General features: G+C 34.7%; 2 protein-coding genes across 2 annotated transcripts; both read left to right on the top strand.

The window, feature by feature from the left end:
* Positions 1-1,406: 1,406 nt before the first annotated feature.
* On the top strand, positions 1,407-4,848 carry LOC102579292 (ubiquitin-conjugating enzyme E2 10-like). The gene is made up of 5 exons (XM_006345508.2): positions 1,407-1,523; positions 1,619-1,710; positions 2,762-2,889; positions 3,891-3,995; positions 4,451-4,848. Exons 2-5 carry the CDS (start codon positions 1,641-1,643, stop codon positions 4,592-4,594), a joined length of 447 nt encoding a protein of 148 aa, XP_006345570.1. The 5' UTR covers positions 1,407-1,523; positions 1,619-1,640; the 3' UTR covers positions 4,595-4,848.
* Positions 4,849-6,257: 1,409 nt separating this feature from the next.
* Positions 6,258-7,847, top strand: LOC107060256 (uncharacterized). Its single transcript, XM_015307894.1, has 2 exons — positions 6,258-6,564; positions 7,148-7,847. The coding sequence occupies exons 1-2, from the start codon at positions 6,334-6,336 to the stop codon at positions 7,577-7,579; spliced, it is 663 nt and encodes a 220-aa protein (XP_015163380.1). The 5' UTR covers positions 6,258-6,333; the 3' UTR covers positions 7,580-7,847.
* Positions 7,848-13,535: the final 5,688 nt, after the last annotated feature.

The following is a 13,535-nucleotide window of genomic DNA, read 5'->3' as shown; positions in this document are numbered from 1 at the left end:
CTAATACTTACATTGGCTGAAAAATATATCAAACAAGGTACTACTAATACACAAAAGTAATACATGCATTATTTCATCTAATACACTATACTAAACAATCTCTAATACTACTTAGCTCAACACCAATGCAATTCTAGCCCATATTTAAGATTTACATTAATTTGAATTTAGTAGATTCACTTTAATTATTTTTTTTGTGGGTTGAGCTCGGATCGCGATATTTGGTCTCAAGTTTTTGAATCTCTAGTCTCGATTTAAGGTTGGGTTGAAATCAAGTCTCGGGTCAAGGTCAGGATTAGATCTCGAGTTACAAGATAGGCTTAGTTCTCAATTCTCTAGTAAGGATCAAGTTTATGCTCGAATCCCAAGTAAGGGTCGGGGATCGTATCTTAAGGCTCGAGTCTTAGATTCCGAGTCAAAATTGGAGCTTGGGGTCCCAGGTTAGGATCGAAAATCTAGTGTTGGGTCCCAAAATATCAAATCACAAGTCACGATCGAGTCGAGGTTAAAAATTGAGTTTTGGATCAAGATTAGGGTTAGGTCTCGAGTCCTGCATTATGGTTGGATTGGATCTTGAGTTTGAATCGGGTCTTACGATCAATTATTTTAAAAACCTGACCTTTAATAGTTGACGATTCAACATAAAAAAGATTGAGAAAATGCAAATCGACCTCTCGAGGTCCTTTTCTTTAAAAAAATATTTTTTCCCCCGCAAAAATCAATCTCTAGAGGTTGGGTTTGCAATTTTTAAAAAAATCCAACCTTAGTAGGATTAGGTGAGATATGTCAAAATTACATTTGGAATTAAAATTATACTCTGTTTGATAAAAAATATAAGTCTATGCACTTTGGAATGAAAGAAATCAAAGGGTGTTTGAACGAAAAGCTATAGAGCCTGATCAGATTGTAAGAAGAGTAGCTTATATTTGCAATGTTAGAGCTACCCCAAGAGTTATGCCCCTTATACAAACATGGTTATTGTAACTAGGAGATGTTGTTAGGCTTTGAGTTAGAGGTGTAATGTGATTGCTGGATAGACTAAGCTGACTGAGTTGGACAACTATTTTGTAATGCTTTCACAGGTGATTAATAAAAACGTTAGTTACCTAAAAAAAAAACATGTGATAGACTTATAGCTTCAACTAAATAGAATAAAACTTATTTTTGAATATCACACCTTATTCCTTCTAACTTGATATCATTCTATCTCACCACTGACATAAAATAAATTAATTTAACAATTATAATTTCGAAATAACTTTGTTCGCGAACCCCTAAAAATATGTAAATTATGGATAACACTGAAGTGTGGGGCCATTAGAAGCGCCCCAAAATCCCAATCACACAGTACTTCCGGTGGGGCTCAAACTAGGGGCAGCCAGAACCATTGAATATAATAAAGAGAAAAAAAACGAAGAAAACAGCTGCAAATAAAAAGAAAAAAAAAGTGATATATTCCTCAACCCAATTTCATCTACTAGTTTCGTGTAAAGATTCAGCAGCTTTTCCGATTTTCTGATCAGGTAATTCATGCCTTTATCTGTATATGTTTATCAGGATTTCTTGTTGTTTTGTGTTGAATTTTGATTTAGTGTTTTTTTTTTTTGGGTGAGATTAGATTCAGATTTGTTTGGATTTTGATGGCTTCGAAACGAATATTGAAGGAGCTGAAGGATCTCCAGAAAGATCCTCCTACTTCATGCAGCGCTGGTGTGTATCCTTTTATTTCCTCTTGTTCTAATTTGTCATTTGACTTTTTTTTTATGCTCATATATTTGTGTTAAGTTTTGATTTTTACCTTGTTTGGTGGTTGATCCATGGTTTAGAAACTCAAATTTCAATTTTTTTTTACCTTGGTTGAGATGATTTTTTGTTTGATTTTAGGGTTATGATTTGCTTGATTATTCTAATGGTTCATTGTGAAGTCAAAGATATATAGCTAGATTTGATGACTGGTCAAATGCGTAGCTTGATTTGATATTTGTGAGTAATGTTTGTCCTGCCTTGCACAGCTGGATTAATTCACATACAGAGTAACTCTGGTAACACATTTGACACATGGGTTTGCTATGTTTTGTTCATGTTAGCTCTTTGTCTAAAATGTTTTTCTTTGACAATTATCACTTCATTCATTTCCCTCTATTGTGCATAGCACAAATGGCATTTGCATTGAAATTTGAATAGCCACTTAAGTCTTCTGTGATGCACAAAATAGACGATTGAAACCTTGGAGCCTTAACCTTTTAAGTTTTAAGGGGTGAATTAGTAAAATTATCTTCTTATTTATGATTTCTTAACATGCGTGTAAAAAGGCAAGTATTCAACTAATATGGGACATGGGGAGTAGTAATGTAGCTATGTTACCTTTTTAAGGATAGAGGGGCCATTGCATTATCCCCGAGTTTTGAAGGTTGCAGTGATTGGCCCTTAACGGTTTACCTGGTCATCAAATAAAAAGTTGTAGCTATCTTACCTTTTAAAAAGAGGATCTCTAGCTTATTTTTATGACTGGAGGATTATTTATAAACATGATAGTTTATGTGCATTTCTTTTAATTAGCTTCTGTGTATAATATGATCCATGCTTGACTATCTTGATACATGATATACATCTGGATTTGACAATACTAGTTTGAATTATTGTGAGAGGGCATTTTCACTATTCTTCATCTAGATGTCGCGCACATATTCTTGCATCTGTAAAAGATCTACATGCTATATTATCTGTTATTCTTTGGCATTGACTTCCTAACAACTAACAGGCCCTGTTGGAGAGGACATGTTTCACTGGCAGGCTACAATAATGGGGCCCTCTGATAGCCCTTATGCTGGGGGTGTTTTTTTGGTCACTATCCATTTTCCTCCGGATTATCCATTCAAACCTCCTAAGGTATCTTACAGCTGCGAATTACTTTGAGTTAATGATGTCTCTGCTGATGACTATTCTATTTGCAGATGCCTTATTATTTGGTTTTGCATATTGGAACATAGTTTTCTTGTTTTTTTGACTGTTTTCTATTGGAGTAATTTTTAATGATGTTCATATGGATCTCCTAGTAATGAGCTTGTAGTTGTGGTGCATACTTTTGAGGCATTGCGACCAAGAAGAGAAGTTGATTTTTGCTGTTACCTGATCATGTGTCAGTAGTGAATCCTTCTCTGGCTTTATTTTCTATGCTTGTTTGTTGGACTGCCACCTTGCATGAGAAACAAATTTTCAAGATTTTAGTCTAACGCACAGATAAAAGTACGAGTATGTATTTTGAATGGTTGGTGTTATGCTACTTATATCAGCATGTCACACAATGTTTGTCTTTGTACCTTTTGGTCCAGATAAGGTGATTAAGGAGGAATTACGATTTCATCTCCCAATTTTTATTTTTAATAGTGCCTTGGACTATCCATACTTTTACATCATTTATAGAAAGAATGAATAGGATTCTCTTTAGGGAGGGTTGAGAGTTCAGCTTCTTTAGACTCAAGTTGGTCAGTCTCGTTCAAATCACGGATTTCTTGCTGAAAAAAATCATCGACAAGACTTCAAATGTGCGGATTTGCTGATCATGATCAATATCAACTAGGCTAGGTGGATCTACATGACTCATGTATGTTTTATACACACATACTGATACTCACACACAAGAAAGAAATTGGAAAAAGAAATACATAGATCTATTTGGAGCAAGTGGTTATTGATGGCGACCACACTAGTCTATATTGAGGCATGGTTGTTGATAGGGGTATTTGAAAAATTTTCATGTCAAACAAACTGTTTCTCTTGTAAACCTTTAGTTGGTGAACCTGAACATGTAAATTCATGTGCATCAGTTTATTAACTACAGTTTCCCTCTAGACTTTATTGTGTAACATTTATTCGTTAAATCCTTGCAGGTTGCTTTTAGGACAAAAGTTTTCCATCCAAATATCAATAGTAATGGGAGTATATGCTTGGACATACTGAAGGAGCAGTGGAGCCCTGCCTTAACTATTTCCAAGGTCCTTTTTTACCTTTATCTGCTGAGAAATAATACAAGCTATGAAAACATACCTATTCCGAGGCTTGGGCCTTTTCAAATCAATTTTGATTCATTAGCTAATTGTGTATAATCTGAAGGATAGCTACTGAAACTTTATCGACGCTTTAAAAGGGAAAGATCATTTAATTGGGCATCATAGATAATGGGTGACCTAATATTATTCCTTAATAGCTTTAGGGAGCAATGATGAAAACATTTTAACCGTCTAATGTGTCCTTAAAACACTTTGATTTCGGTTGCATAGGATAAGATCTTGTCCCCGATTCTCTGCTAGTAGCATCATTTGTTTTTTCTGAAATTATGAATTCTGTTAAATGGCTTTCCAAGACCAGTCAAAACTGGTTTGTGTTTCGCGAAGCATGTTGTGTTATTTATGTTTCTTAAGGTGGGAAAGGATTCTGGATTACATTTCAGGTTTTGCTTTCAATTTGCTCGCTTTTGACGGACCCAAACCCCGATGACCCATTGGTTCCTGAGATTGCTCACATGTACAAGACAGACAAGTCTAAATACGAAGGAACTGCCAGGAGTTGGACCCAGAAGTATGCCATGGGTTAAAACATTTAACCTTATGATGGCTTGAATTGATATAAACAAAAACAAATTTCAAATGTTTTGTTTTCTCTATTCTCCATTAACAATGTGTAGAATAGCATTAGGCGTTGCTCCTCTACAGGAAGAACGATGATGCTTTGAATTTCTTTATGTATGAATGCTAATATTTGAATTTTGAACATGTGTGGGAAGCGTATTTATCTGGTTTTGGATTGTTTCTTTTGGTTCGACGATCTATTAGTGTAAATATTTCCATACTTCAAAAGCCTTTTGTAAATTCTATCGTGTTTATTATTACGGATAACTATAGTTCAGCCTGGATATAATTGCTTCCCTCCATTTTTTTGAGTGTATTCGGTAATATGTCCGAGTTAGTTTGTGTGCATCTACAACCAAAGTTTCAGCAGAAATCACCTAGCTTGTCTTTGCTGGAATTCAAACCTAGGTTCTCTTGTTACTATGGTCCGATTCTTCGGGTACTTAACCATCTAGCGCGTTGGGGTTTTATTCATTGCCTGACTTTTCTCTTCTTTGTATCGTTCCAATTATTTCGGATGTCTCCCAAAGGATCATTGCTTACATGATTGAATGTCTAGGAGTATTAGTGTTGTTGATCCTTTGCTTGGATCCTGAGCTTGATGACAGTTAAAAAGTGAGTGAAAAGAGATGAAAATCAAATTCTTTATCTGATAAGTTGTCAAAGAATCCACTTTTTTTTTTTTACCAACGTGAGTCACATTTGGCAATGATTTCCATTTTCTTTTTCTTGTTACTAATTCTGCAACTACAATCCAAACTTCTATTTATTTTCTTTTTGTAATATACTATAGTATATAATGTGAAACTGCGATAAAGAAAAAACAGCAAGCAAGCCTAACTTTAGTTAATTAAGACGTTAGTAAACCTTTCGATGATGAAGATTCATATAATTGATTTCGACTCGTTTGAAATTTACACGTAGTTATTTAGTTGTTTTTGCTCTTATGAATTTATAATTTGTACATATTAAATATGTTTTTAAAATCAAGATTAGTTTGAGCCAAAACTATTGCATATGTAAATGACAAAGATAGACCACAATTTGAAGCTTATAAATTCAAAATTTTAGTCATTCAAAATTATTTAATTTTAAATTAATAATTTGTACATGCATATTTGATAAATTTCATAATACAAAAGTAAATTTTGGATTAAAACTACTGAGTTCAGCGGAATCCATACCCCTGTCCCTTTACAAAATATTGAGTACGAATACGAGAACGTGTGGGACAGTGAACAGCTAAAGGTTTCAGCAGCAGACAAAACTTGCTATGAAAGGATTACCACATGCAAAAAAGAAGAAGAAGACAACAATGCGATTCTCTCCGTTTCAATTTGTTTGTCCTATTTTAACTTGACACAAAGTTAAATAAAATTTTAAAAACTTTTGAATTTCGTAATCTTAAATTAAAGATATGTCAAATGTATTGTACTTTAATTATATGGTTTTAATGAAAAGTTAAAATTAAGAAAGTAAGACAACCAAATTGAGACGAAGAAAACACAAAATGATTAGGCTAAAGGACACCAAATCCAGACCACTAAAGTAAGAACAGAGCTATACCTTACATTCCAAGTGATCTCTAAAATTTCCCAACCAAAAAAGAAAACATGAAATAAACAGAATTTTAAAAAGTAAAGGCAAGGTAACCTTTTCAAGTATAAAATGAATTGATTAATGCTGCATTTTTACTATATGATATATGAAGATGAATAATAGTTATAAAGATTTGCATAATCTTAGTGAGAGAACAGAGGTTTTATATGATGAGATTAGTGATAGAATTCGTCGCGAAGAAATTAATTTCTGTACACACTGTGCTGAACATGGTCGTTATTGCGGAATCGAAGAACTCACAATGGAAGATAAGGAGAAATTGATTGGCATTCAAGACTCATTAAAGGATCTTCAGAACATGCTCCAGTTCTACCAGGTTTTACTAATTAGTTCCTTTCGTTTTTAAATTTTTGTTTATTTATTCTAAATGAATGAGTGACATAATCAATTACTAACGATTTATGATTTTAGCTGAGATGGTCATACACGACTCAATATATAAGTCTTCATGGGTTTGAGTCTTATAGCGATCACCAATTTATCAAAATGAATGTTCTCATGTTATGGGACGGAGCTAGAAGGTTAGGTATATGCTAAGTCGAACACAATAATCTTAGTTTTAACTCTATATTCATATTAAGAAATCCACTTAATAAATACAAAAGTTAAACTCAAAACCTAGTTATTAACACCTGATGTCACTATCCTAGAATGTAGAACCTATAAAATTAAAATTTTAGCTCCGTCTCTGTCTAACCATAAACAAATTTTAATTCCATGTAAAACATTATGTTAAATATGCAAGTAAATAAAGTATATTCACTATCTATTTACATGAGCTATCTTTTAGTAAGTAAATACCATCAACTTTGGGACAAATAGATCAACACTGCTTGCGTAAAATCCTGCATGCGCCACTATGGTATGGTAACCAATTAATTTTTACTTGTGCAACGCAGGCATCAGAGTCTCGGCAGCAGAGACATCACAATGGCGCGCTTGTCCGTTTGGAAGCAAGTAGAATGGTACTGATAGACAAATTAAACAAGTATCCAACATGGGGAAATAAACTAGAAGTGATTGAGGAGCTAAAAGAATATTTTGGCAAAGGAATTAAAGATGCATTATCATGTTCTGAGAATTTGGCAAAAACAGAACAGAAACAGAGTAAAGATGAGAAAGAAAAGAAGAAAAGTTCAAGTTTTTTGGTCATTTGCATAAAAAGTTTATTTAATCCATGGAATTGGTATCGTACGACAAGAATTGCTGCGATAGCTTTGATCGTTAACGTTTACAGGAATAGAATGCAAGATAAGAACAAGATGTCTGTTCCAAGATTGAAAATTGGCTATTTAGATAGCCAATTAGCTGTTACATATGGAAAGGGATAACCATGCGTGTAAAGTAAGAGTCGGATCGTAAGGATCTATTGTACACAGTCTTATCCTGCATTTCTACAATACATTATTTCCACAGTTCAAACCTGTGACCTCCTGATCACATGACAACAACTAACAACTGTAGTAGCTACGCCAACGCTTCCTTTCAAGGAAAGGGAACAATTTCAATCAAAAATTTAGATTGAATACATAGTAGTGTATTAATGTATATAGTTTCATTTGTTTATAATTAAGGATGAAATAGCCTTGTGTTATTAGTAATGAGCATGATTCCAATTTATTTGTGTAAGGCATATATATTATAGATATATTGGTATAAAGTATACAGTATCTGCGTACATATTTTGTAAACTACATGGCCCAAAGGTGTTGGGCGGTAATCTTCTCTAAACGAGAACTGTTATGAAAGTAGCTATTGGGTCAAGAAAAGGTAATAGGACCAGAAGGTCTTCACAAAGGTTGATTTGTGATTCAGACCCAATTAGCAATGGGTTAAAAAGGACTCGGGATCAGAAAGAAAGGGTTATGCATATTGTGATTATACTTAGGCAAAACCTATGCTTCTCATCCCCAATTCCATCTATATCCTCTCATCCATTCTTCTCCCATCGGTTACTCTTATCTTATTTATGTCTATCAAAACGAATAAATAAGTTTTCAACTATATATAGTTTGAGATGAAAGCAATAGAAATGTATTGTTCGATCGCTTGTAAAAATATATAACATCACATCTTGTTAATGTTAGGAGAAGAATTTTGAGGTCAACAAATGTGTTGTAGCTCAAAATGTCAAGAGTCGATCAGAGGCTGATGCAAGCTATGTACTATGGATTTAACTGAACTCAACACTTTCGACATGAAACATAATATATATGTGTGTAAAAACATAGTAAAATATCATCAAATAAAAATTCGAACTCATAATATCAAAAGTACAATGAGTACGATGATACTAAGAAATTAATAGGTCCAAAGAAAAGCTCCCATGGCAAACTTCCTCTTATGGTTTACATCACCATGAATTGGAAGTCCATATTGAGTAAGCAAACAATCCACCTTCCATTCTGCCATACTCTCATACTCAGCCTTTGTATATTTTGGGTAATGCAATGGCATTTGAAATTCAATTCCCCCACAATCGTTTGATTGTGCCATCGACTCCATACTTCTGCATGACACTTTGTTATTTTCGATCCCAACACATCGTGCTACGCCATTTAATCGTGCCATCGACTCCACACCAACACCACTCATTTTTTTCCTCTCTCTCTCTATAATTACAAATATAATATATGCTTTGGAAATATAAGATTAATAATGTCTTGTGTATTTATAGAGGAATTGGAAGAGAGACACAGAGAGAGAGAGTTCATTAAGCAAATTAAATTATGGACATTGTCGAGGTAGGTGTGTGGTATTATTATTATTTTAGTGGTGATATATTTTGATAATAACGAAGGATTTTATGTTGTTTTTCTATGTGATTTATGCTGATGAATACAATGAATAAGAAAACCAACAAGTTGTTAAAATAAAATTTAAATTTGGGACAATAATTATAAAAAAAATAATTATGTTTCTTAAACTAATAAGTGATAGTTTAGATATGAAACTCACACTCCCAATAGTTTAGGTATAAAACTCAAAAATATAATAAAAATAAAATTTAAGTGTGTTTTTGACACTTATCTCAATATTTATGGTATGGTTTTTATTTCCTTTAAAAACTCTCTCCTAATTATACGTGTAATACAATTGAGATAAGAGATCCTCCTAATTTTCATAGGAAAAGAAACCCTGTTCTTGAAGTAATCAAACTCTTAACATTATTGCCTCATAACACACTTTTTAAGGAGTTTTTATATAGTTAGGGAATACTTAATACCAATCAAAATTTTAATTGATAAAAAAAGGAAAAAAAAACAAATATACTCCCAAACTATCGAAAATAGTATGCAGAGATATCCTCCGTCATACTTTTGGGACATTGGTGCCCCTGCCGTCCAAATACTAGAGCATATATACCCTTTATACTAACAAACATACACGCATCATAATCTTATCTATCGATCCGCCATTTATTTAATATCGGATCGACGGATAAAATTGTGCCACGTGTTCCTATTTAGTCTTCTATTAGAGTGAAAGACATATATGCTCTAGTTTTTGGACGACAGAGGCACCAAAAGTATGACGGAGGGTATCTACATACCATTTACGATAATTCGGAGATATATTTGTCCTTTTTTCCTAAAAAAATATATATTTCAAGTATTATAAAATTATTCTGTTAACCCTACAATTTAACAAAGTGTAAGATCAGTTTTTGCACTCATGGCCTCCATTACTTTTTGCAATTTGCATAGCTACACCAGCAATAGTAGTAATGCATTATTACCAGATGACATCCTTCACCTAATCCTCTCTTCTCTCAATCTCAGATACAGAGCAATTGCTTCGCGGGTTTGTAAAAATTGGCATGACATTATATCATCGTGCAACATCAACGACAACGTATTACAAGAACAATTTGTTTATACCCGCAGATTCTGTGCATACTGCTGCTCTCGCATTGTTCATCGAAGAATCTGCTCTCACAGCCTCTACTCTATAGTTGTCAAGTTTGCTTCCGACAACACCAATTTCACGGAAGTATATTTGATTGCTGCTGTTACCTCATTAACATTGTCCCCTGCAATTTTTCAAACAAGAGTATTGTTAACAGTTTTATGTTTAAAAAACTGCAAATTTTGTTGGAGAAGAAGTACAGAGAAATCTGGAAACAATAAAAAAGAGAAGGAAAACTGCGACTTCTTTCAATTTATGATTAATTGGAAGTTACAAAATAACAAAATATGCCCACATGATATATAGGCTAAGTGATAAATAACTAATCCTAAAATATAGGTCCTATAACCCCACTAAAACACTGTTTCAGCAACACTAGGAAACTACCTAACAGAATGCAGAAGACTAGTTCAACCAAACTATCCATGTCCTAATGTACGTGTTCCTACTTTGTTTTGAATCACTTTTCAACATTCCCTCTTGATTCAAAACTACAGACACCAAATAATCCTCTGAAATAGCAAAATTTCTCTTTAGATAAAGCCTTGGTAAGTACATCTGCCAGCTGGTCTTGTGTCTTGCAATACTCCAACAATATTTCCTCCTTTGCTACCAAATCACGAATAAAATGGTAACGGATATCAATATGCTTTGTCCTGCTATGGAATGTTGGATTCTTGGTCATGGAGATAGTTGCTTTATTGTCACAAAATATCTCTGTTGCACCCTTCTGCACTTGTTGAAGGTCTGCTAATACTCTTCTTAGCCAGACAGCTTGACAAGCTGCTGAAGTTGCTGCAATATACTCAGCTTCTGAGGTTGACAATGTAGCTGTAGCTTGCTTCTTTGAACTCCAAGTCACCGCACCTGAGCCTAGAGTGAAAACGTTTGCTGAAACACTTCGTCTGTCATCCAATGAACTTCCATAATCGCTATCTGTGTACCCACACAATCTGAAATTATTGGTATTTGAGTACCAAATGCCATAGTCCAAAGTTCCAGCAATGTACCGCAAGATTCTCTTTGCTGCTCCATAATGTACCTTTGAAGGTTGCTGCATAAACCTTGAAACAACACCAACAAAAAATGCAATATCAGGTCTAGTGTGCGTCAAATATATTAGACCTCCAACCAAGCTTCTGAACCTCCTTGCATCTGCTAACTCTTCTTCATTCACCTGCTGCAATTTTTCATTTATAATCATTGGTGTAGCCGCAGGCTTGCAATTGAGCATGCCAAATTTATTGAGAAGGTCTCTGCCATATTTCCTTTGTAAAAGAAATATTCCATCCTCAGTTTGGTGGACTTCAAGGCCCAGAAAATAATGCAATAACCCCATATCCGACATCTCAAACTCATTCATCATTTGAGACTTGAAATTATCCACAAGAGAATTAGAAGAGCTACTGTAAATGATATCATCAACTTAAAGGCATACAATGATGAAATCATTACCTTCCTTCTTCACATATAATGTGGGTTCATTCTCACTTCTCATGTATCCATTTTTCTGGAAGTAACCATCGATCTTGCTATACCACGCTCGAGGGGCTTGTTTCAAGCCATACAATGCCTTTTTCAGCTTGAACACCTTTGTTTCATTGCCTTCCTTTATGAAACCTTCAGGTTGAGTTACATAGACTTCTTCTTGTAAGTCTCCATTGAGAAATGCCGACTTGACATCAAATTGGTAAACTGGCCATTTCAACTGTGCAGCCAATGCTAGAACCAGCCTCACTGTTTCAAATCGAGCTACCGGAGAAAATGTTTCTTCAAAATCAACACCATACTGCTGTGCATAGCCTTTTGCCACAAGACGAGCTTTGTGCTTTTGTAGGCTACCATCTGCAGCAAATTTTGTTTTAAACACCCACTTCAGACCAATTGCATTTTTCCCTTTTGGTAACTCCATCATTTCCCATGTTCCATTCTTTTCAATGGATTTCATTTCCTCCACCATTGCTTTCCTCCATTCTTCTTTTTCTGCAGCTTCTTCATAATTTAAGGGATCTGAAACAGAAAAAGCAAATTGACAAGTCGCATAAAAGTTATTAGCATACTTGGGATTTGGCGTTCTAAGCCTTGTTGATCTTCTTAATGGAACTATCCCATCTGAAGACTCTTCATGAGTTGCTGAAATCGGTGAGGTTGGTAACTCCATGGAAGAACCTGAAAGTGAACTTGCAGGGGTTGACCCTTTTTCTTCTTCTTCAGTGATTCCAAGAGGCATAGGAGTTTCTTGTCGCACCAGCTTTTCACTCCAATCCCAACTTGCATTTTCATCAAATATTACATCTCTTCTAACTGAGATCTTGCCATTAAAAGGGTTATACAATCTATATGCTTTGGAGTGAGTACAATAGCCAACAAAAATGCATTTTTCAGATTTTTCATCAAGCTTTTGACGAGCTTGTGAACTTACCAAAGCATAAGCAACACACCCAAAAACCCGTAAATGACTTACATTTGGTTTCCTACAATGCCAAGCTTCATAAGGAGTTTTATTCATAACAACTTTTGTTGGTGAAAGATTCAACAAGTAAATAGATGCTGCCACAGCTTCTGCCCAGAACTGATTTGCGAGTTCCTTTGCTTGCAACATGCTCCTTGCCATCTCCACCACAGTCCGGTTCTTCCGTTCAGCAACACCATTTTGCTCTGGGGTATAAGGAGTTGTTAACTCCCTATGGATGCCATTTGTTTCACAAAACAAATTGAATTCGTTGGACTATCTGTGCGAAGAACTTTGATACTGCAGCTACTTTGGTTTTCCACCAAAGCTTTAAATTTCTGAAACTTTTCAAATGTTTCAGACTTGCTCTCCAGAAAATACACCCAACTCATGCGACTATAATCGTCAGTAAACAACCAGAAATAACGACTTCCACCTAAGGACTTAGTCTGCATAGGACCACATAAGTCAGCATGTATTAATTCTAAACATTTTGAAGCCCTCTATGCTTTTCCAACAGGAAAAGATTTCCTAGTTTGTTTCCCATAAATGCACCCTTCACATAAATCAAGAGAGCTAATTTTCGGTAATCCAAGAACCATACCTTTATCACCTAGCAATTTCAGGCCCTTTATATTGAGATGACCGTACCTCAAATGCCACAACTTTGAGTCATCCTTTGCATTTGTAGCAAGGGCAAACATTTTCCATATCAGAAACATCCAGCGGAAACATCTTATTTGGCGTCATGGTGATATGAACCTTTTTTGCCAGACTTCTTACTTGTAATGACACAAGCATCATCATCAAACAAAAGAGAATATCCGTCAGCCATTAGTTGTCCAACACTTAACAAATTGAATCCTAAATCTGGTACGAATTGAACATCATCCAACATTTTTACTTTGTCGTGGCTAGTGTCTACA

This window comes from Solanum tuberosum, unplaced genomic scaffold, assembly GCF_000226075.1.
Source record: "Solanum tuberosum cultivar DM 1-3 516 R44 unplaced genomic scaffold, SolTub_3.0 scf00069, whole genome shotgun sequence".
In the NCBI taxonomy this organism is placed as follows: Eukaryota; Viridiplantae; Streptophyta; class Magnoliopsida; order Solanales; family Solanaceae; genus Solanum; species Solanum tuberosum.
The sequence above is the reverse complement of the archived record's forward strand: the minus strand, read 5'-3'. Positions and strand labels throughout refer to the sequence as shown.